At 39.6% G+C, this 25,259-nt stretch overlaps 2 protein-coding genes across 4 annotated transcripts in view; one reads left to right on the forward strand and one right to left on the reverse strand.

Annotated features, from left to right (window-relative positions):
- The window catches only part of MTREX (Mtr4 exosome RNA helicase), a 50,499-nt gene extending 50,145 nt beyond the window's left edge, over positions 1–354 (forward strand). The window contains exon 27 of the mRNA XM_075020696.1: positions 103–354. Within this exon, the coding sequence (XP_074876797.1) occupies positions 103–155 (53 nt within the window). The 3' untranslated portion in view covers positions 156–354. The remainder of the gene's footprint in view (positions 1–102) is intronic.
- Positions 232–25,259, reverse strand: part of PLPP1 (phospholipid phosphatase 1) — a 70,140-nt gene continuing 45,112 nt past the window's right edge. For all 3 annotated transcript variants that reach the window (XM_075020700.1, XM_075020698.1, XM_075020697.1), the window contains 3 exons: positions 15,842–15,899; positions 2,955–3,131; positions 232–685 (listed from right to left, as the gene is read on the reverse strand). In XM_075020700.1, coding sequence (XP_074876801.1) covers positions 560–685; positions 2,955–3,131; positions 15,842–15,899 — 361 coding nt within the window. In that variant the 3' untranslated portion in view covers positions 232–559. The remainder of the gene's footprint in view (positions 686–2,954; positions 3,132–15,841; positions 15,900–25,259) is intronic.

The following is a 25,259-nucleotide window of genomic DNA, read 5'->3' on the forward strand; positions in this document are numbered from 1 at the left end:
ACTTCTATTACTGCAAAGTATTATGTGCCTGTAACTGTACTTAAAATGGTGATATTGTCAGTTATGACTGCTGGATATTAATACTGTTTTCCTTTTTAACAGGTATTACAAAAATCAAGAGAGATATTGTGTTTGCTGCAAGCCTTTACCTGTAACAGAAAGTATCTTCTAAAAACAGTACTAGATTCACATTATGGAACAAGTTCATCAGCTTCACATGCTACTTCCAGCTCAAGTCATTATTTCTTTTAATGGTGTGTATTTAAACCACAGTTGTTTCAACAAGGCATGTACAAACAGCAGTGTACGTAATATAACTGTTACCATGTTTTCAATAAAAATTTACAATTTGAATAGCTTTTTCTTTTAAGCAAGAGCTTAAACCAACAGAAATTTAAATTTTAGATATACAATAACTGTGGCAGATGTTACTATATACAGGTAAAGTGAGCATCTGAGAGCAGCAGCAGTCCCTTAAAGGCATTTACTTATATTACATAGTTAGACTTGTGAAATTGTTTTCCTTTCAGAGAGCAAGACAGGTGAGGTGGGTTGTTCTTCATGGTTGATGATTGCTGCCAAAGTGATTTCCATTTGTTGGAGTCTCATGTAGGGTTGTATGGGAATCTTCTTTTGGTTGAAATGTACATCCTCTCACTTTGAAGAAGTCAGACACATACACAACCTAAGTGAACAAATCAGTGTTAAGCTCCTGCACTTCTAAGTCTTTGAAACAATGGGTAAATGCTTTTGCAAAAGGTAAATTATGTGATCAAAACTAATAAAAAGTTTAAATAGATTAAAACATGAGAAAATTGCTAGGAAGTCTCTTGTAAAATTCTGGCACCTGTTCTTGCAATAGCTTTTTCTGCAGCTATTACCCCCCCTCCCATTGACCACATAGCCGCTGCTGGTTTAAGCCAAATTCAAGGCTTCTGTGCTAATTAACTGCTCTAAGTGCCTTGTCAGGTGCTGCTTCATTACAATAGCCTTAGTTCAAACAACTCTAAATGAAGGAGCAGAATATGCAGATAGGCTTGCTGAGGGCCCAGATCACATGTATGGATAAATTTACTCTGTACTTTATTTAGAACAGGACAGGAGAGCTTGTGCTTTACCTGAGGAAGACGGTTCCATAGTTAGTAACTATTACTCTCTGGAGTATTACGCTCACTTGCATTTCTTTAAAAGCTGGTTAAAACAAGCTTGGATTGCTTTCCTTGGCAAGGTTCACAGTAGCTCCCTCCCCCATACACGTGTCTCACCCACAGCTCCAGCAGCTGTAAGACCAACTCTGCCTACATTATCCTTTCCTGAATTCCTTTGAACATACCACCTCAGTTCCTTCACAGCTACTGACAGGTGCCTTGATCCAGTTCTGCAGCTTGCTCTCTTCTCACTGCCCACTTCACCAGGTCATAGTAGTAGACATGCTGGGTACAGTGCTGCATGAAGTGCAGTAAGCGAGAAGCCTTCTCTCATGATCCCTTCCCTTTCTATGTCACCTCCTCCCCTCCCACTGCAAACGTGAGAACTGCAGAACACAGTTCAGGGCAGTGGAGGAAACCATCTTCCACACTGAGGACTGGCTGATGACCCAGCATGTTGCTTCAGCAGCATATCAGATGAGTTTCAGCTTCCACTTAATGCTGAATCCATTCAACTCAATTTAGTGCTCTATTTGCAGTTGCTGCCCCAGCATGCTCTTACCTCAGCTTTCAGAACTCTTCAGTTCTTTCAGATAAGCATTTTGTTTGGGGGATTTTATTTTAAAAAATAATTTCCTCACTTTTCAACTCTGTTCACTGTAATGCCACCTTCTACTTGTTATTACCAAGCATCTCTAAGATATCCTCTCAGTCATGCAACACCGTTCACTAAACTTGTTTTCCTAACAAAAGTGCCCTCAGCTTTTCAATCCCTGATGTTTCTTATTCCCTGCATTCCTTTTCTTAGAAACTGAGATTGTACAAAAATGAGGGGTACGATTATGTTTTAGTCATCATGCAGCCATTTGATAACAGCTAATGCAGTATGTAGGGTTTCCCAGAGCTGCTCCAACATTTGTTTTGATGATTGACTGCAACAAGTAAACAAAGCTTTGTCTTGAAATGAACCATACCCTTCCAACTTTAAGTCAGAAAACATTTATCTTGGAGGTGGTTCTTCCTGGTGTACCTCAGTTCTTGGTAACTGAATTCTTCAGTATGACCTCAATTCGCTCATGTCTCTGAACCAGAAGTCTCTCTGATCTGTCCCTTCCCATGGATGACTCAACCATGGCACTCTGGTGACAGCCAGCACAACTGCTGCCGCTAAGTCAACTGGGCCTGCAGCTCCAAGTTTAGCCAATTTTCTGTTCCTTGGGATAGCTTTTCGCTGATCAGTACAGCTAAGCTTCACATGCTAGATGTTGTGAACACCCTTTTAGCATTCAAAATGCACACAAGAAATGGTGAAGGATTTTAGTTTCCCATCAGACTGAAAAAAGCAGGCTGTATAAGCTGGCAGAGAAGAGGCAAATACTTTGCTGTTGCCCTTATCCTTAAAGGCCCTTTTTTTTTTTTTCCCTCTGCTTACCTTGTACACAGTTCTCCTTTGCTATTGTACTTGAGATTTAGAATTTGGCTAGAAGCAACAAAAGGTATGGTTATAGAGAGGCCCACACAGTTTTGCAGTTGACTGTTCCTGTTATTTGAAAAGCTGTTGGGCAGGGACAATTTCATGTCATCTAACAGCTAAAACGGCCTCTTATCTCATCATTGGCCCAGAGTCTGCCTCAATCCCCGAAGTACTACTGCTACACCCAGTTCAAGGAGTTGCCTCCCCTCTCCAGCAATTTTCAAAGCATTAGAAGACAGGTCTGCTTTCCTCTGAACACAGCCTGCAGTTCTAAGGTGCTGTTTAAAAAAAAGCATTTACACACACATACACACCCCCCAGGAATTACTTACAATGAGCACAGCTACCACTGCTCCCTGAATGAGTCCTGTTAAAACATCACTCCAATGATGCTTGTAATCAGAAACACGCGAGAGACCCACATAGATAGATGCAGCAATAAGACCAAATTGTAGAGTAGGACGTACAAGTCTTGCCCAGTCTCCTTTCATTCTGGCTTGAAGGTAAAGCTAAAAGGAAAAGAAGAGTTGTTATAAAATGCAGTAAATACAGAAGCAGTAATCACGTAAAATTGTTTTGGGTCTGTTCAAAGAGTTGAGTTGAAATTCATGTTCAGAGACATGATTAAGAATCCAGTGGAAGTCAAACCAGTATTTTACTCCTGCATTAACTACAGGTAAGTCTTTCACAAAAAAAAAATAGTTGGCAACCATCCAGATTTAGTCCTCCAAGTACAAGGAGCCCCATCTTGGTCTGAGCAGGGAGACCATAAACAGCTTTAGAAAGTTTACATATACTATATATAGAATTGACAAGTTCTTAACTTTATTCTCAATTCCAGTCACCTTTAGTATTACCAACTTCTGGCATAATATTCCAGCTGTAATGAAGCATCAGAACTAACTTGATAAATGATTGATAACATGTAGAATCACATTCCTCAGCTGTCACTGGTGTATTTCATTGAGTTCCAGCTGTTCCTAGTCCTTTTTAGCTGCATGTTAATGATGTTACCATGCTGGTAAGCAAGTGGGTATGTGCAGTTCATGCTTTTTCTCTCGTCTCAGCTCTATTTATGTTGTGTATATGTATGCTTTTGATGAGTTATCTCAAATTCACAGTATTTAACTCTATTACTCTCCCATCTAATCTAAGACCCTGCTTTTATCTCCTTCTCTGGGCTGTCTGGGACAGAGACCTCTTATTTCAGCTCCAAGAGGAGCTTCTCAAATCCACCCTGTAAACATTGAATTTATTCTGGAACTTGATCCAGTCCCCAAAAAAGGCACCATAGTTACCGTATTTATGGAGAAGAACAATACAGTTGGAAGTTATATTTAACATTTCAAGTATATCTTTTCAGTACCATCTAGGAACTTCAGGTCAAGTACAAAACCTTAATTGACAGTCTTGCGAAATCATAGAAGCTAACTAAAACACAGGCTTCAAGCACCAAGACAGCACACTAAACTTCTGTTAAATCCTTCCATGGCCAACTTCAAAAGCCATGGCTACCTTTTAGAAGCATTATATTTACAATGTAAATACAGCCATAGAGCATGCACTGTAGATGCAAAGGTGATACTTTCCAAAGTTAAACATTTAGGGAACGTTTGATTGGTTTCTCTGGGTAACTTGCATCATAGTTTTGGCATGCTGAGTTTTTCAACTGTAAATGGAGCATCAAAAAGATCGACCCTATCCATAACCAGTGTTCTTTCATAGCAAGGTCAGGATGACACTGGACTCCGAAGAAGCTACAGCTAAGCCTGAACTGGCTGGGGATCTTAATTTCACCACTAGGGAAAATACTGTTTAGCCACTTAAAAAATTAGCTGCCAGACAGGTTTTTTAACAAAAGGTGTTTTAATGGTCTTATATTAATACTGCTTCTGGATTTACCAACAGTAGATCAGAACACTACCTCAGTGCCAAATGGAGCAGGAGGTGGGTCCAAGGAACACATGCTGGTAGCCTAAAAAGAGCTGGCTGATGATTTGATACTGGCTGTTCTTTCTTCTTCCTATTCCCACTAAACTCTTCTTACAGCAGCTAAAAATACCTTGCTATAATAAAGCTTTTTCCATGTAAGCATTTCTGACAGTTGGCACAGATGTGTAGTCACATTAGAAAGAAAAAGGGTTATGCAGCTGCAGATAGGTGGGAAACCAGGTTTACTTCTTAAGGGAGGAAGAAAATGAGGCAAAAAGCAAACTTGGAAAGATGCCAGCCCACAACACTGAATGACCAGTAAAATAGTCTTTGAATCTCGTTTACACAGCCTGTATTCTGATTTTCTTTCTGCTTGACAAAGCATCAAAAAAAGAAACTTGGATTTAGTATCTACATGAAGACTTAATTTCCATACTAAAAGAGTCATCTCCAGTCATAAAGAAGATCTGGAGCTGCTTTATGACCTGCAGAACACATGCAGTTGGCTACGGGCTTCATCAGTTCTGGGTGCGTCTTCACCAACTCCAGTAGCTGTACAGGAACTGCATAAAGCCGTTCTTGCACCTTCTACCAGCAGACGGATTTATATTGTTCTAAAACTAGGTGTGAGAAGGGTGAGAAATCATACCACAGATAAGTGGCAGTGTGACTGATCACCGCTGTATTTCGTTTCAGAAGTAGCAGCTATCCTTCTGGTTACAACTGGGTTTTTCTGTTTTTGGGGTTTTTTTGTTCAGTTTAGCATAATTGCTTATTAACCAGCTGCTGCAATGGCAAATTCTGTGTTATTTCTAAGCAGGTAACTTCAAACTGACACTGCTTTTAATAGGCTCAGGCAGTCATGCTCCCCCACAAAGATTCTTCCCACTACCATGACTCACTCTTGAACAACAGTGACATGTCTGGGCTGAAAAAGGCCAGCAGGATCACACAGGAAAATAAAGCAGCCAAAGAGAGGAAGGAGCTTTTCCCTTGTAATTCCAGTAAGTATCAACCAAGGTTGATAACCAGAAGTATGTCCAAGAGTCCTTTATATAGTATTAGTCCTTATATAGCATGATTTGCACAATATAGAGATGTCCTGCTGTTATGCTGCATTAACACTTACTCCTATTTTGACCCTGTTGACTAACAGAGGGCAATGACTTCAGACTGTTTACAGAACCCCTCCCAAAATGCACAGCATGCCTCAGGTTCTTTTGCTCCTCTTTCAAGTCATTTACAGCACAGACTTAAAGAAGGGAAACAGAAGCAAATCCTTGCCTGTCTCCCCACCCAACTCTCTTTCCTAGAAAGGAATAAGCTTTACAGGTAAAACTTGTAATCTACAGAAGCAGCAGGAGCTTTAGGAAACATCATCTGGTTAATACTACTGTAATGCCTCTTACCATCACTTCACTTGTTACTGAGAAATACATCTGGTGAGTCTACAAACTCATGAGGAGCATCCAGAGCTGTTCTGGTAGCAACACATTCCTGGCAGTGACAGCTACGTGACCACGCTAGCTCCCCTGCTATCCTGTTTCTGAGCACCTGTCCGATCATTCAATAGTATCATTCAGCTATGATCTATTTCTCTTCACTCCTCCATCCTGCTGTTTCTCATGTTTTTTTCGTTCTTTTTAAAGTGCACAAATAGATTTCATAGAAACTTTCTTGTAATGGGATTAAATAATCTCCAACTTTTTCCCCCTACTGGCTTACTCTATAATGAAAATATGTTCTCTTTACCACACACATCCCGAACACAAGTTTCTTCTTAATCTACGGTCTAATACTTCATTTCTAAAAATACACACAGCAATGAAGAGAAACTCCTAGCCACTTCCTGGCTTCTTGCAAGAAGCCACAGACATGAATGGAAGGGTCTCTCTCTGCAACTGGAGAATTATTTGCTACTCTTAATGTTTCTAGCATAGCTTTCAAGTATTTGCTCTTCCACCAAAGCAGTACTAATATACATATACATGACTGCCTACCTAATTTTAAAGTACAGTGACTTTCATCTCCTAGATAGACTTTTGGAGGTGTAACTATGTGGCTTCACAAGAAACTTTCCTAACAGCTAACATCTCACATCCCCACCCAAAGGGCACAAAATTCTTTTAAATATACCAAAACCTACTCACTCCACTACTTGAGGTCATATTTCAGATGTTTAGTTTCAATACTTAAAACTCAGTCATTTCATTCAATACCTTCTCAGCTTTTTTCCAAAATCCTATTACACGAATATTTTGTACTGCAAAATGTTTTGCCTCTTAAGGTATGGGAAATCCTCCTGCACTTGCAGTCCTTCTTCAAGAATGGAAGTCAAAAGGAAGAAAGTTTTGGGGTTTCCCCCACCACCACCCACCCAGGAAAAGTTTTACTTGTACCAATTGATTTGTTCTGTCACTTTTGGAAAACGGATTTTCTTCAATAGGATTTTATGTTTCCTGATATCATAAGGCCCTAGTAATCACATTTCCTACAGGTGTCCTGTTCTGCCCTAAAGCACACCTTCCTTTGGAGATGTACCTATTTTCCCTCTTATTTTTGTCTCTCAATCCTAATATACTCACAGCATCATGACCTTAATAACAAAACAGAGAGAATATGGTTTTCCTGGAGAGAAAACTCCCCTGTGACACAGGGAAATGAGAACACTTCTCAATTTGTCTGAGTACAAGTAGTAAGAGTCCAGAGAAGAAACAAAGGTGCAGAAAGTCAGTTTTCTTATTAAATAAGCTCTACTTCCAGAGACCGTAGTAGTCAGTGTAAGTTTTGGGAGAGAGCAAGTAAATGGCATTTACTTTACTTAGCTTAGCATTTACCATTAGTCATGTCTAACTTTGGTTTCAGGATGTCAGCCTGAGGATTAAGAAAAAGCCCTATGGCATTACTATATTGCTCTGAACAGGCACAAGATCCTGCACTTGTCATTACTGCAGCTGTAATTAGTATTTGGATCCATTATTGACTACAGTTAAAAAAGCTCATACTTTTAAGCAAGTCTGCTGACCCAAGAAGTCTCAAGAGCCACAGACAGTAATCAGTGCTGTGGAAATGCACCATAAGGATTCTTCCCAAACCAAGAAGCTCTGAAAAAGTAATGCGTAAGCCACCTCAAGTGTGTATACACATGTATGCGGTTGGCTTTGGGATTTCTGGGGTGGAGGGAGGGGATATGAAGGTGCTGTGTTTTAGTGGTTTTGTTAATGAGGCAGGTATGGGAAGGAAGAAGGGAAAGCACAGGAGGCACCAGTGTTTGAAAGTCTTCAGAAGAAAAAGGCCTCAGAGTAACTAGTGTGATAAAAGAAGAGGCAAAATTCTCAAGGAGACCTGGGGTTAGGAATAAAGGCTGAGAATCCAGGCACATTTGTAAGATAGGAAAATTCCATTTCTGTGGATTTCCCAAGGACATCCTTACAGGACACAATCCCCCCTGCTCCTAAGACTGTGAAATCATCCCATTAGGAAGCTGAGTAGATGCACAGAGCGCCAAAGTAATTATCCACCCTCCAACTCCATCAGTAAATAAGCATCATTGACTTTCTGTGAGGAGAGGGGACTCCCCTAACCACAGTACTACATGCTTCTTTCTACAAGACAGTTTGCACCAGAGTATCTTTGACACAAGCAGTTATTCAGACAAGATCCTCCAAAAGAATGAAAGAACTGAGGCATTCACCCTGGATATAATGCTATAAAGCAACAGAAAATGAACTTTTAGACAGAAGGATGATCTGTCATCTCCCTGTTCCAGTCCTGCTCAACAATCCAGCAGCACAGACCAAGACACATCTGCCCTGCTCAGACTAGGCAACAGGAGAGGCAAAAAGCCCGCTTCAGAGATCTTCCAAGGTTTCTACTTCTTCTGTGGAGGTTTGAAAAATAGCTCTTCCCTTTCTGCATGTTGCAGGAAACTTTAGAGACTCCTTTGTATAGAAGCTAGTTTGTATAAAAGCTATTATTGAAATAACCTACCATATACAGTCTTGTGTTTATGCAAGTATTACATACAAGTGCAACAGCTTGTTTTATACCTGTAAGCACTGTATCTATTAATAAAAACAGAGTTCTAGGCATCAACTGACACTGCCTGTAAAGCAGAAATCAATGTGCAGTTTGTTTCATGTGAAGCTTGACATTAATATGGATAATGCCTATCCCATGTAATTTTAAATGCAACAGGCTCATATCAAAACAAAACTATTATAAAAGCACTACAGAGATGTAGCAGAATTTATGAGTCACTCATGAGCTGGGGTTCTTTAAAAAAAAAGAAAAGAGAAAAGGATTTGGACTTCGAAGATTGACTTTTTAATAAGTTCTCCTTTTCTTAACAAACACGTATTTATGATCCCTGGTATATCTGCAGTATTATCTGTTCTTTAGTTTTATTTTGATTGGGCAGAAAACAGGAAAAGAATTAATTTTTCCCTTTCCAGTGAAAGGAAAAGGATACAGGTCTGCAGTTAATTGAAGGTGGAGGTGTAGCTGGGCTGCTGTTCAAAGGGATGGTCTATCCCTTTTACTCTAACTATGTATTCCTGCTGACTCCCCTGTGCCAGCTCTGATGTTTGAGTAGCCCTGCAGTAAGCTGGTACAGGGAACTGATCCATTGGACAGCTGAATTAAGTGAAAAAAATGACTGGACTAGGGAGAAAAGGCAGTATATGTACTCGTCTGGCCTCTTCAAGATAGCTGCATGCTGCTATCAGAAAGCAACTGATATGCAAGTGCTGCCTCCTACACATTGGGAAAAAAATCCTGTCTGTTACTAGCAATAGCCCAACTCTCAATTCAGTATCAAAAGCACAATCAATCTATTCTGTACAGACATTTCCCACTGGACAAGTAATGTTTTTTGGATATTTAATCCTGAGCCTCAACTTGGCTGTACATTGCAGAAATAATTGTTTATTGACATCATTTTACCATAAAGCCGGATAAACAATAACATTTTATTCCATTGCAAATGCTAACACTTCACTCTTTGCTGATGAGAAAAAAACCTAAATGTGTTCCTTCTACTTGGAGTAACTATTTTTCTGTTGTGTCTACCAAGTTATAGAAACCTTCACTAAGAACATAAGCACTGCAAGGTATTGCTTTCACCTCACAGTCCTACAGGAGCCAATTCACAATAATCTCATCACTACTGACAGCCGTAACTCCCAAGCAAACTATGGAGAAGTGGTTTTGCTTTGTTTACCTACTATTAAAACATCTAAATACCAACATTAGAAGAATACTAGGAGCGTATACAAGTAGAAGAACAAGCATCTCCATACTTGAGCCTCACAGCATGACCCATTGTTTTTTTCATCTCTGCTTCAAGTAAGATGCTTGGTACTAACCACAGCGACAGCCAAACAAAACATTTTCAGTAACAAATGTCTTTTCATTAGTTTTTGAAGACTAGGTAGTCCTGAACTTTCAAGTGGACGGGAATACATTAAGGACTGTTCTGCAGCTCTAGGCAGTAGCATTTGGGAAGGTCAAGAAACACTGTCATGCAAACAGATATACCTACAATACTGTGTTAAAGGCTCCCAAGTTCTTACTTGGGTACTGTTTCACTCAACCGCCAATCCCAACATAAACAATTAAAGTAAAAGATTTCAAGAGCAAAGCTCAATTGGCATATTTAGGAGCACGAGTACCAAAAGCAGGCTAAACCCTACTTTCACTTGGGTTTATTTAGCCTATGATCTCTCTGCAAAAGAAGGCTGTCAGCCCAGGTCACTGAAATACCAGTCACCCTCCCGTTCTGGTCTAATTCCCTGTGACCTTGGACACACAAGATGTTCTTCCCCAATGAACTATGGGAGAGCTTGAGAGCCACTCAAGTTACATTGGGCAAAGATCCACGGTAACCCCTTTTGTTCCAAGTCTAAGCAACACAAACACATTGCTGTCCCCAGAATAGCAGGGCAGTTTGGCTGGTTTTCTGCAGCCCTGCTCTTCATTCCAGATTAGGTGCAGGCAGGGAAGTGCCCAGGCCAGCTACAGCCAAGAGCGACTCCATTACAGCAACCTGATCCTCAGGGCTGCGCTCACTTCTGCCAACAGCAACAGTTGCCGTGGGGTCATCCTCACTACTGAAGACAGCATGCGTGTAGCATTTTAATTTACAATAGCTTTCAGACATACGTTTTTAAAAAAAAAAAAAAAGTTGAAGCAAAAACTTACAGTTGACTGCAGCATCTCCCACTCTAGGGGAGGTGTGCTAGTTTGGTCACGGGTGCGTTGCTAGAAGAGGTGTTCAACCACACTCACCCTCCCGTTCTCTCAGCTAAGACAAAATGGTTTTGTTGATACAGGAGAGATCATGCCAGCTGTTTATCCATGAAAGGAAAGGAGCAGCAGGGGGAGGGAATGACAGAGACAATTTGGGCTCGCTCCAGCATCTGTTATCAGGTCACTGGGTTCCCACACATTGTTGCAGTCAAACTCCCTCTAGTTTCCACATGAAGCTGTTGGCAAAAAGCGTCCCAGAGATAAAGGCTCTGTCTGGACCCAAACCGACTCACCTAGGCCTGCCAAATGAACCTCAGAATACATTCTCCACCACAACTTCCTGGCCTGACAGTCTGCAAGCAGATTTTTTCTGTGGTTTCACTCATTCCATATACCAGTGAGTTAGAAACTAGAAGAAGCCATAAGCCTAACCTGGAAGTAGGTTGAAAACCCAGGCCTTAAACTGGTCCAGCTAGACCAAATGGCTTTTGTACAGCCACATAGCAACATAACATCCAGTTAAAAATGCAGCAGTGACCTCTGTGCTGTAAGAATGGTAAGTGATATACACTACTGCTTATTTAAATAGGCAGATTATACAAACTATTTAACGTTCCCTAAAGTTATTCAAAGCCCACACATTTCTATTGTATTATCATTCTTCTATAACTTGTTAAAGTGCTTTATGAAACAGAATTAATGCATTCTTCTCTTTACTCTGCAGATGAGCAAACCTCCTTTCTCAAGGCAGCTGCCACACTGATTTGCAGTAGGTGCTTCCCTTGCTTCCATTTTAATGCCAGATAGTCACATACAGCAAGCTACATAAGACCAGTTCAAGTAGAGGTTTTGCACATCAGGACACTGACAATTCAAACATGGTAACAAAATGTAGATTCATTATAGTTTGCCGTAAAAGGCTTTAAGCAGGGACCAGCTTAACGAAGCTGCTATCAACTATGGAAATATGTAAGTCGATATGGTATCACTGACTCATTCCTTCTATTTAGATAACCTTTAAAGGCTTGACTGCCCATGCATGGAAGGTGAATGCTGGTCCTGCAAGGAACCTAAGAAAGAGAGTATTAAGTAACTCTAAATGCTGGAGAACAAAGGTTATTTGTGTCCTCCCAGACAGACATGAGCCCAAGTATTTCCATTCCTGAAGTCAGAAGTAAACTTCTGCTCTCCAATGCTGTCCCATAAACCAAAAGAAAAATTAAGGAGAAATGCTTCAAATTCCCAGATATGTGTTTGATTAGACTATTCATTTTGAACAGTTCATGTGGCATGATATTCTTTCATATTTCTTTAGCTCTTTTTAAATTCAAGTTGTGTATTTTCAGCTTAGAATGTTAAGCTTTTCAGCTTCTTTCCTTCATTCTGAACTAAATCACACATTTTGTTCTATATGCTCCTTGAATGAAGAAAATGAGAGACCATCTAGATAAAATCCCTGCTTCCAGGGTAATGAAGCCCCCAGAATATAAAGACATTAAAGTCACAACATCCCTAAGAGATGAACTTTTAAAAAAACACCCACTCAGCATCACCTACAGGTTACAGTTTTTGACAACAACCTCCTTCACATTAAATATAAAGGCTGAGCTGTCAGGTGTTTCCATGTACTGCCCTCACCATGAGATGGGACATGCAGCACAGGATTATGTTCAAAATAGCAGTTTTTTCTCCCAATTCCAGCAAAGCCATGCAGTCAGAACTCAGATACCACAGTTCCCACTGAGATTTGTGGAATTTCTCATGTCACCAAAGGTTTAAAGCATCTGAAACCTTTGAAAATGCTGATGAACCACCTCACATTTGTTTTTAATCCATCATGTGCAAGTGCACAGAAGAGAAAAAAGCCACAATTTAACCTGTTTGTACTTCAGCAGTTCTGCTTTAAGTAACTGAAGCTGCAGAAGTATTTCCTTACTTTGCCTAGTATTTTGCAAGGTGGCTTTAAGCCACATACTTCAAGCATCTCTCATTTCACGGTTGCAGTGTTCCTGCTGTCTGTAGCAGAGATCATTTCCCCTTTGGTTCCCCCAAAACGTTCCCTCATTTTTGAAATGCATAACCTGACAGAGTACACGTGTTCCGCAAGTAACATTTTAAGAGTATGCTATCTGCAGTATGCATGCATGGCAGACTCCTCCAGTCTCTCCAGAAACCAGCATGCTAGTGTCTGGTTATGATTAATACTGCCTATGAGTAATGCCACATGTTAACGATTCTGTCCTGCTCATGACTCAGTCCGTGGCTGGAGCAAGTGTGCAAAGAGCAGATGAAGCCAGCATCAGAGTTCAGTTAACAAACAGGTTATCAAGTGCCGCAGGTTTGGTTTTGAGCCAGTGGCAGCACTCTGCCTTGCCACGTGGGCAAGGGGGAGGGTTAGAAAGCAGTTTTCCTCACCTTCCTGCAGTAACTGTTTGCTTGAAGATATATGTACTTTCTCTTTTTTTACTTTTTTTTTTTTTTTTTAAATAAAAAGACCACATTGAATGCAAAGGTTGGTATGCAGTAATGCTGTGTTAATCAGCAAGGTAAAAATATCCTGCACAGGAATCATTAACCTTCTTCAGATGTCCCTGTCAAGGCCTCCCAACAGTTTCTGAATGAATAATCTTATTACAGGACAGAAGAAAGTATAAGTCTGATCACCACAAAGCCTCTTATTTGTACGGGGCAATAGCTCAGCCACAGACAAGAAACTGAGGTGCAGGAATAGATTAAGAATGCCTTCTCCTCCAGCCAGGGTTCTGGCTATTCATTGACAAGTTTACTGAATAACAAACTGATCTCCAACAAAACACTTACTGTTTAACTCTTAACATGACATTTGTTAAGGACATTCATACCCTTCTAGTTTAAGGGAGCTAGGTAAAGCCATGTGTCTTGCAGTTACTACAGAACTGAATGAGCACAAGGACAGTTCCTGTAGCAGCTTGCTGAACCACAGCAAGTTTTATTTCATTGCTGAACCAGGACTGACACAAGCTCTGGGTTTACAGCATTTCAAAGGGGCATACAGAGGATGGATTTAACTTCTACTGTCCCACCTCTCCCCCACGCAGAAGTTTGCTGAGTGTGAAGCTCACACATACACAAAGCCCCAAGACAGGTAAGGTTCAATCGCTGCCTGTTCAGGAACTCTCCACACAAGCTCCTTTGCATGGATTCAAAAACCCATGCCACAGGCAACTACAGAAAGCATTATTCAACCCACATGAAGTTACTATCTTCAAAATAAAGAACTCCTGACTTTCTTGCCAAAGGTTGCATTTTTTCAAATCCTAGTAGGTTAAACAAACAAGGTCTGGAGCCCAAGCTGTATGGGGGGGGGGGGGGGGGGGCAGCAGAGGCACACACAGGTTTTAATTAACAGATGCAAGGTCTGAAAATAACAACTCCTTTTTCTCAGTTTGTACCAGCTGACAAGTCCTCCTCACCACCACCATTTCCTCAGGCTGCGGCAAGCAGGACTCTCCTTACACATAACATGGGACAGAGGTAAAAGTTCTGACAGATTCACACCCCTGTCAAACGACTGTAATCCAGTCAGCAAAAGTTAGGAACTATACACGTTACCAAACACCTAGCAAGTTTTTTCTTGTCACTAAGTTTGTGCTGCTGAGAGGTGGCAGTATCACCCTCTCACGGTGCTCAACAAAACCATGCACAGAGAAGTTGGATCAGAAGGGTATGGCTGAACCCAATGGAGCAAATCAGTCTTATGTTGCTGTATAGCAGTATGTGCTCCACTGTATTATGGAAATAGTGGTTTTGGCTTTGGAATCATGTCACAAGTGGACCTATATCATTTTGGAGACTGCCAGTCACAATGAGCAAGTAAAGGCACTTTTATTTTTTTTTTTAAACAGCTGACAGGAAGTTGCACTATATTCTAGTCAAACCCAGGACATAATATTTTTATGAATTCTTTGTATTAGATAAAGACAGGTAAGAGAGGGGAAAGGAACTAAACCAGTTTAGCCATAAACAAACTGCAATGTTAGATCCAAACCAAACACTGAGCTTCTGAAAAAGCTTTTTTTAACATAAAGTTTAAAAAGTCCTATGTCATACTGAAGAGCCACCCCCTTCTGTATGTGGTTGTAGGGTTTTTAGTTTAGTCTGAATAATCTTGTCCACTCACTGTAGATGTTATACTATTACCAAGACACAGCAAAAAAGTTAAGAATGCAATCAGGATGAGAAGTCAAATTGAATCTGAGCTCTGTGAAGATCCTGGCATGGATGTATTATGTTAGCAATTTATATCCAGGACTAGATCTTAATTTTACAACTACATTAACAACAAAATTGCAGAAAGTTGTTTAATACCTTCTGTGTTACAAATTACCAGGGGAAGAACAACCAAATCAATCTTTCAGCATTACAATGCTTATCCTAGGAGTGAAGATAATTTGCCCTAGCTGACTTAGAACAATTTGAACTGAAATACTTTAGGCTCCAATTGAAGCATTAGTAATTGATCTTATCATTAGCATTTGCTTCCACAGACAGATCTGTCCCCTTCCTTCCCTCACTCTGCCTCCCTGCCCCTAAAAGATAGGACAAAATTAAAAGGAATTTAAAAATTCAAGTTAATGTGCTGGTTTGTGCTTATGGGCCCACCCACTTTTGATCAGGGTTTAGGTTTTCTCATTTTTAAATACGCTTTGCATGTTTCATTAAGTCAGACATATTATATGTTTTATATTGCTTTCAATATAATTAAATTTAAGTAGCAGCATATTTTCCAAACCCACTTATCGCCAGGTTCATTTTAGAAAAGACACACAAGCCAACTACCATATGAAGTATTTTTAGGCATATTGAACATAATTCTACTTCTTGCCCCAGTATCAGTGGCATTCCCTTACAACTCCTACTGAGAAATCTTCAGTTATCTCAAAAAAGCACCTACACAATCAATGTCCCTTGCCCAAAGCAGCCAAGTAAACATTTCAATTTTTGGACTAGGTAACTAACAGGCTTTTTGTTGCCATTTAGATGGAAAGAGCATACTTACTGCTAGGAAGAGCATGCAGTACATGGAGAACGAAGAATGGCCAGAGTAAAACGATAGTCTGGAAAAGAAGAGAACAAAGATCTCATTACTTTTCTTTTGCAACACTCAGTCTACAATGATACGTGATTGTCTTACACAAGTGAACTTGTTAAATGCAAACATCTCCATGTTTTTTTGTTCAAGGAGGCTATCTAGCCACAACAGCCATCACGCATGTCCAACAACAGCTTTTTGACAACCAGCACAAACTTTACTACTCGCAGCTATCCTATTCCAGCATTAAGTTGATCTCCACGTCAGGTTGTAACTACCAGCCCTTTGACTGAAGTTTGAACAGCAAGTGAACACATCCTTAAAGCTTGAAATCAAGTATCCTTCAAAACAAAGTATATTTGTTTCATTTTCTTAATAAATACCAGAATACTGTAAATATTACCAACATTAAAAATTACTTATCTGATAATCACACCATGTGTGTAAGAACAAATGACACATTAATCACCCCAAACCAGTTATTTGCATTTGGTCACAATCAAGAGGTAGAAGTTAACAACCTGTATCTAGATGTTTATACCATGTATACATATGTATACCTTTGTTAAATGTACCAATTCATACAATCACCTATCATTGAAGGGTACGGGGAAAGCCATGAAAGGCAGTTCATTAACCGGCCAACTGCAAAAGGTGACGCCTCATCTAATACTTGTAGAAATAGCTTCATACTTGGCTATCTCATTTAAAGAGTGTCAACATTGCCTTCAACTCAAAAAGGCCTGTAGCAGGTCCAGACTGAAGGGACTCAACAGTTGATGCTGACAGCGCAGAGTTCCTTCGGCAAGATCCTCCCCCCTGCACAGGTCATTTCTGCGAGGAGCGGAGTATCACAGCTGTAAAACAAATCCCACCCACCTCTTCGTAAAGAGAAGGGGGCAAAATGGAAAGACTTTTCTAATTCAGTTTTAAGCGGAGAGGTGAAAGAAACTGTACTTGAACTATTTCTTCTATTTTATGCGCAGAGCCTTGTAATGGTGCTGCTTCGCAGGCTATCAGTCAGGTCTCAGCCAGGCTTCTGTGCAATTTAGCTACAAAACACAGCACTCCTTGCTTAAGAGTTCAGCGTACACAAACAAGGCCAACTTAATAAAAAGTTTCATAGCTCTCCAGACTGCCCTCCACCATATTCAGCAGGTCCCTCTTTTGGTACCTCAGCCCAGCAGAGAGCCTGAGGCCAGGGAAATTTCTGGTCAAGGGAAACATTCCTACTCCTTGGGCCAAAAGTAACACAGGCAGCTCTGATGTGCAGTAAGATAATTGGGTTAAACATTCACTACTCAGATGCCACAAAGAAGGCAATAAAACAATCTTGTGCACAAGTGAAACTGCAAACTTCCTGCATTAATTTGCATGTATAACATTACAAAACTGCATCAGATGTCAGAAAAAAAACCACAAAAGTTTCCTCAGTACATAGCCAACAGATATTTTTCAATTCAGTTCTTAAATACAAAAACTGTAACTGAGAAAGTGTTCTCTTCGGATGTTTAAAATTCAAAAAACATTAAGATCAGATTTTAGCTAGACATCCCTTCTCCACTTTAGCACTCTAACTCTTCACCAGTTAAAATCTCAGGGCAAGAGTCTACTATGAAAGCTAATATAACAACCATTTTGAAGAGCTCCGTCTTTCAGACAAACACATCATCTGAGCAAAGCAAAGCATGCTGTTCTACAGAACAGAAGATACAGAATAAAGAATTCCTGGCTCCTATGCCAATATTTTATCCACTGAATTTGGGGTTATTCCTGTTGTCCATAAGATGACGTTTCCCACAATTCCTGATAGCAACCTATTGACAACTGAAGGAATTCAGAAGGCTAATAAGTGACAGAAGGAATAAATATAATTCTCTAAGTTTATTTTGGAATTACTATACCATTTTAAAGGTGTTGTTGACTACTGGCATTCTTGGTTTTAGGAATGTATTAGCCCAATGTAACATTAAGACTCCCTTGTTCCAAGCTGAAGGTTACAAAATTTGAATGCATTCTCATCAGGCAAAGATAAGTATGCTGTACAAGATTGAAAATGTTGTGCTAGCACACGAAGTATTGCCAGAAGTACAACTGGGACAACGTATTGATCCAACTTGTACATTGTGCAATCCCAGTGACATTTCTTTGGCAATACTGTGTCTCTAGAATTCCTTAAAAAACAGACATATTTAAAAAAAAAATCTTAAAACCCTTTCAAACACTAATCTTGACAATGGAAACGTTTCCCAACGATTTCTAAGCACGCAAACAACATCTTCCCAAAGCCAGGAGAACATCCTGTCTATCAAACTAGCCAAGTGACTGCACAGCCCAGGCTTCTTTGTGATCATACTGCAAGTGCTGGCTTGCCATAAGCCAGCATTTAAAAAATAAATACATTTTTAATTAAAAAATGAACTGATATTTATTTACTAGTCCCAAGAATGCAGAAGTATTAGAAGAAAATACATTTATAAATGAAACGGTACAGACAACTCTCAAAACCCCTACCTTTTGCTAATGAAGGAAAGGCTAAATTATCCCAGTAGGAATTTGCATATCAGATTTCAGGACATCTTTTTCAAATTAATATTAGAATGGTATCCAGTGAAACTGCAGTGTCATGAAATAGAGTTGGTAAGTCCAAAGTCTTGTTTTGATTCTTTCCAGAGTCTGACATCAAAAGGACAGCTTTGCAGAGATCCATACTTTTTACTCCATCAATACCTACCTCACGGATCACTTGTGATGTGAGGAACAAGGCTTCATTTTAACAGGAAAAAGCATAAGGTTTAATTATTTCCACTTGGGCATTATTACCAAGTGAGAAGAATGCCTTAAGTAGTAACACGAAACCAGCTTCAGGTCTCAGTTGAGGTCTAAAGTATACTCTCACTTTCCAATGTATACAGTACAGGTAGACATCTCAAAAAGGTCTTAAAACAAGGTTAATTAATTCAAGGGCTGTTTAGCTTTCTTAAAACAGTTTTGGCACAAATTTCACATGCTTTATGATAAAGACAAAAGTAAAGATGCTATACTTTAACAGGTCGCCGTAAGACTGACTACGATTAATCACTACAGTTTGTTATCATAAGTCTGGATTTTTGAAGAGTACCTGGGAAAATAATCGAAGTACAAACAACTCCTACAAGAAATAATTGAACTGAACCACTCAGTACTTTTAAACCAGGATTTCTAATCCCAGATAAGCATGTCTAAGACACATTACCTTGCAGGACTTGACACTGACAACCATTTCATTCTGTTCTGTTTTTTTCCATGCACAAAGGCAACATAGCTGACGGAGCAGAGCCTGCCTGATAGAAGGTACCATTCCTTCAATTAGTGTAAAAACAGAACATAACACACAGCAAATAAAAGGATCATTTGTGTTATACTGTCACTTGGAAGAAAAAGTATGTTTTAAGTAATAAGTTCTGCTTGGCAGTATTTTGTAAAGTGCATTATTTAATAAGTGAATTACTGAACCCTGGAGCTCAGTGAACAAGCTTGATGTGTTGTCTCCATGTAACGTCTTTGTAAGGACACCTGAATGTGCAGAAACATTTAAGCAAAGTGCAGCAGTCTGACAGGGAAATGAATAGCCTTAGTGAAGCACAAGACTAGGAAATAGCTGAATACATATGGCACAGCGGAGCATTAAATGGTGAGAAATTAAAGCATTAGAAATGATAGTAAAAAGGGATAAACCAGAAGAAAGCATATCTTGTAGTGCCACAATAAACCTGGCAGAGGCTGAATGACAAGGCAATCTTCCCAATACAACTACTGAATATGGAATGATCCCTTAAGAGAAAAACAGGACACCCAGCAAAACATTATGCACACTCCCAAATCAAAGCAAATAAAACCACACACTGGATTAGCCAGCAAGTCCTTTGTATCCTCAGGTTCTCTGGATTCTCCAAGTCTGACTCAAAGCTTCCCCTGACATTCATGTTACGCATTCCATTGATCTGGAGGGGAGTAAGTGCCAGACAGAGCTGCAGCTCAGCACTGTCAGTGTTGAGTAAGCCAGAGAGCTCCACACACTTGTCAGGGAAATATTCCTAGAATTTCAGAGCCATGAGGACATGGTTTAATAAATTGCTAGTCCTACACTTAAGCTGAAGCACCATATTCTCTGAAGTCAATTTTCTCTGCATTCATGCATTTTTACAGCACCCACTCTTTTCTCATATACTAAATTTGCATGAGTACAACTTTCAAGATCAGTGGGGATTGAAAGGTTTGAGGACTCTGAAATCAAGCACTTCTGTGATTATTGCAAAAAAATGTTTAAGCAAATGCACAAGTGGTTAATCTATTTAACAGTATCAGCAACTACTCCGAAACCAATTTTGAAAAGACAATATTCCCAATTTCTCCACTTTCTTCCTTCTCTGCCAGTAGTTAAACCCACGCTTAAGTACAAAGGCTTACACTGACAGAAAGGAAAAAGCTGCCAGTCCTTCCAATTCAGTAATCCTCATCTGGACAATTTTACTGACAGAGGTGTTTCAACATGAGACTCGCTAATAGTAAGTGTCTTGCACAATTCCCTAATCATATTTGGGGTGAGGAGTAGATCCACTCAGCTCCACTTTAAGTAGTGGCAGATAGTGAGAAAACTTTGCCAATGCTGACACTTAATACACATGGGACTATGCCCATTTTTTTGCAGTTACACATTTTTCCTTTTAAAGGCTATCTTACTTTATGCTTATCGTACACAAATGAAAGTTCCCTGCTTATCCTACTGACATAAAACAGATCTAGCAGGTTCTAGGAAGAAATAGGCAGTCGTCTTCTAATTTCTAACCACTTTCCCCACCACGGCCCTTTTGAAACAAGCCCTGCAGACACTGCAAGAATCAAGGGTATGTATAAAGTAACCTCTCCCCAAGCTCAGGATCAACATGAAGTGGTTTTACTCAGTTATGAGTACTACAAGGCTTGTCTTCACTGCTAGATTGATCACATTTTGAAGTTTGTTAAAAACTTCTGCTAGCATAACTTGTTGGGTTTTTGGTTGTTTTTTTCCTTCTCTCTGGGAATTGAAAAAATAGCTCACAATACATCCCAAGTATGCACGTATCATGTAAATTTTATTTATTTAAACCAAAGTATTACACACTGATGGAACAATCTAATTGGGCAATAACTAGTTAGCTAGCTATTCTGCAACCGTCAGCAGCGGTTTGTACCAGCAACTACTAGAGGAATACTCTTCACTGTAATATAACCAGTAAGGAAAAATCCCATCCTCCTACTTTTTTTTTACTTTTCAAATGATCAGCAGTCAACCTGCACCTTGAACTTCCAAATATTCCAAAGTTTCAACTAGGGAGCAAGAAGTTATCAAGTCCTGGCATTCGTACCACTATCATGTATGTTCTGAGCTCCTGATATTACAAAGTCCAACCAACTGGCATGCTGCAATGGCATTCCACACACACACTGCAAAACCAAAAGCAAGTTCTCTTATGTCAGTTTTGACTTTGTCACTCAATTTAACTCAAAAAAACAAAAGGAAAGTTTAACTTTCTACAACATTTCTAGTTAGCCTCCTCCAGCAGAAAAAAAAAAAAAAAATCAGGACTTTGTTTACTTCTCTTTCCTAATAATCTCCTCTCAGGAAAGAGTAAAAGTGAAAATAACAGCAAGGAGGACTCAAACCAACATTCCTAAAAACTAATATTTTGCTCTCACATGCATCAGATTACAGGCTTCTGTTCCATTAACCATGTCTGCGCAAGTTATCCACATAATACTGTTCTGACTCACAGGAGTATTATTATCATTTTTACATAAAGGGAATGAGAACAAAAAAATAATCCCTGTTAAATCAGGGATTTGATTCTCTTTAAGAAACCACTTTGGGCATGAAGCTGTTGGCAAGCGTGCAGAACCCTTCCCCCAACACATTTTTGTAATCTTTGAACAGGAAAAGGAAAGGGAGGCAGCAGGAGAACCATCAGCTTTAAGGAGATTTCAGTCCCTACAGTACTGTTGGAGCAATACAGTTATACACATGTCTGAAGTTTTACCTTAAGAGACTTTTCCCTTCTGTTAACTTGGACATAAGCTTTGGAAAGCAGTGAAATTCTGCCAAGAATGAGAAGATGCATCTACCTGCTTGATCAGCCATAGCCAGCTTCCAAATAATTTTCAGGATGTGCTGAACACAAGTTACAAACTTTGATTTCCAATGAGTTTAAGCATGATAAACTACTGAAATGACAGACTGCAAGCACACGTTTTTCTGCAAACCGTTAAAGGGTGATGAGTTTTGTTTTCAGTTATGAAAACAAATGCTATCCATCACCACTGAGAAGGGCCAATTCACATCAGGGCAAAGGAGGTGTAAGATCAGAAACATGATCCAGACTGCAGAACTGCATCTCAACTGGTTACAGCATGTTCAGCTTTCAGATTTGATTCTCCCTACTGCCAGTTAGTTTGTATTGCAAAGGCAGCTCTTTTTGCTTCTAGATCAAGTACAGCCTTGTTTTATCATCCACTGTAGCCCAGAAGCTTCTGAAGTTTAAATATTTAAAGACTCTTACTCACTACCATATTTCAGCTTTTTCCTTCCATGTAAAATTAAGTGTAGGTGCCCTGACTAAACTTCAATTCTCAGAAGTGGTGTAATTTCACTAGGACTGGAAGTGTTCCCAAATCAGCCATGTTACATCTTGAATAACAGTAATAACAGACAGGTGAGAAGCAGCATTTAAGAAAAAAGTTGCACCACCTGGATAATAGTGCACATTTCTTTCCTTCCTTCCATTCATCCCTTTCAACTGCTTTGGTATCCAAGCTGCCTGAATTTTTTTTTTTTTTTTGCATATATCTTTTCAGAAGTAGAAACTACTAAATTAGTCTCTGACAAGAGCTCCTCAACATAGTTCAGTACTGTAGAGCACTTCACAGGTTAAAAGCTCCGTCAGACTGCTATACACAACATACCAGTATGCACCTAGCAAACACCTAGTTAATAAGTCTGTAGCAGCTTTAGAGAAATTTCTGATTCATGATGCTGTTAGAAACTGTCAGATTAGATAAGTAATCCATTTAGTTATGCTCGAATGATTAAGTGGTTTGACTTTTGACAAAGCTTTAAGTAGTTTCAAAACAAAATATTGGAACATTTCATACAAGGCAGGTTATTTTAATGCAAAATAATGCTTCATCATAGAAATACTCCCAATACTGCGGGGGACGGGGGGACAGGGACGACACGGACGGACACAGGAACAATTGTTTAATACAGATGGGTTAACTTGAAGCAAGTGTCCAGTCTCTTGGCTTAGGTTTAAAAACTCCACAGCAAACCAACTGTAAAGGCTATCTAATGAAACAGGGGAAAACAAAAGTATTCATTAAAAGTATTCATTAAAATGCAAGTAATGTATGAAGGTTTTTTGTTGGGGGGGGAAGGTTGGATGGGGGTTTTTATTAGTTTTCAAACACAGTTACAGTTTTGAAGGTGTACCTAGAACAGGCAACATAAGAGTTTCAAAAGTTTGGCTGAACTTCAAAACAAAGTTATGCAGGTTAGCCCCATACCAGCTGTCTGGCGCACATGCCTAACTACTGGGAACTGCTCCAAGTGATTTAGCTGCACTTACCGGCATGCATGAGTACAACCTGCAAAAGACCTCTAAACAAAGCTGAAATAAAATTCCTGGCAAATTATTGGTAAAGGGCACCACCTTGGCAATTGTGTTGAAATAAATTATAAAGGTCAAAACAGTCAGCTCTAATTTCCTAAAGACTTCTTCGAAGATTACACTTTGAGTTTGCAATGGCAGACTACACACAGCTTGTTTTGAGTGCAGTCAGCATGGGAGCAATACATCAACTGAAGTAGGGAACCATTTTTTTCCTTTAGACATCCGAGGCGTAATATGAAGCTGTACATTAGTAATACAATTATAATTATGAAGCTTTAACAGCTATGTTATCTGTTACCACAAACAGAACAAAGTGACAGACTGAAATTAGAGAACTTAACTATCCAAAGTTGAACTCAACTTCAGAGAAACTGTTCATACACGCATACACATCCCTGCTTGCTGCACAAGTCTGCTTTGGAGCCTAACAGAGTTCAGACCGCAGAGAGTGCCTCCAAAGTAGCTAGACTTGTACACCATGGTTCAATATTTACCACTTCAGGATCAAAGTTTTCACTGTTGTGTATGTGCTTAGTGAGCTGACGAATAAACCAGAAAGTACAGCTTCTTGGATCTCCCTATTCATCAGATTTTCAGTGTTCCTCCAAACCCAGATCTCTGAACTTTCAGGTTCCATCCCAATATCCATCCTCAGTGAAAAAGCTAAAAAGTGATATCTAACAGAAGTATTTAGAAGTCAGTGATTGCATTATTGGGACAAACCTGCACTCCTCAACTAAAATGCAATCAATACTGCATCCAAGAAAAATTTGTAGTAAACTCAGGAAGCCTGAACAGGTAGATGAAGAGCACACGCCCAGGACTATTACACTTGGGAAAAAAACAAACCAATCAAACAACTTTACACTGTATAAGAATGTGGGCTGGTGGAAATTAGTTTAACTAGTCTTAAAGCAATAGGATGAATCAGCAAACTGTACTGCACACTGCAACCAAATTTAGCATGACTACAAGAGGAAGGCATTAGCAGCCTAAATGAACATGCTGGCATCCAGTTCATCTTCTGAATACCCATACCACTGCACTGTTCCTCCTCCTTTATATTCAACTGTCCTCTTATGGGAGAACATGGATTTTGCGAACAATTAATAAAAAATTACTTTGTTCTAGTTTGATTTTAAAGCTCTGAAAAATTAAAGCATCCCCTCAGAGCTGATTCACAACATCACTCAAGCTTCAGCTACAAAAAGTTAACAGCAAATTCCTCTCAACATATACTATAGAAGAGAATTAAGGCAACAGTTTTAAGTACATCCACTGTCAGTACTCACTTGCAGATCAGCTGCACCACCTTTTATTTGCTCAGAAACAGAGGTTATGCAGGACATGGTATGTATGCACATGCATAATACACACACGCTCTTAACTGGTTAGTTAGAAACCTGCTATCATAGCTAAAATTGTTCGCTTGAAGGGGTAATCTGTCAAAAAAATGTTTAGACTTACATTCTCACATCCTTCTCTGGAAAAGATCTGAACCCCTACTTTCTACTCCCAACTTTGTAGTGTGTTAATCAAGGAGGAACACGTTATGCTTATGCCTTCCCATCTCCCAACTGTTCCACATTTCATAGCAGCAGCATGATAATTAAGCACTTTACATCCCTGGAATAAAAAAAGCTGCTTGGTTTACCTGAAGATTATAGAACACTGTTACATGTGTGTAATACCTCTACTTT

This window comes from Buteo buteo, chromosome Z (assembly GCF_964188355.1).
Source record: "Buteo buteo chromosome Z, bButBut1.hap1.1, whole genome shotgun sequence".
Lineage (NCBI taxonomy): Eukaryota > Metazoa > Chordata > Aves > Accipitriformes > Accipitridae > Buteo > Buteo buteo.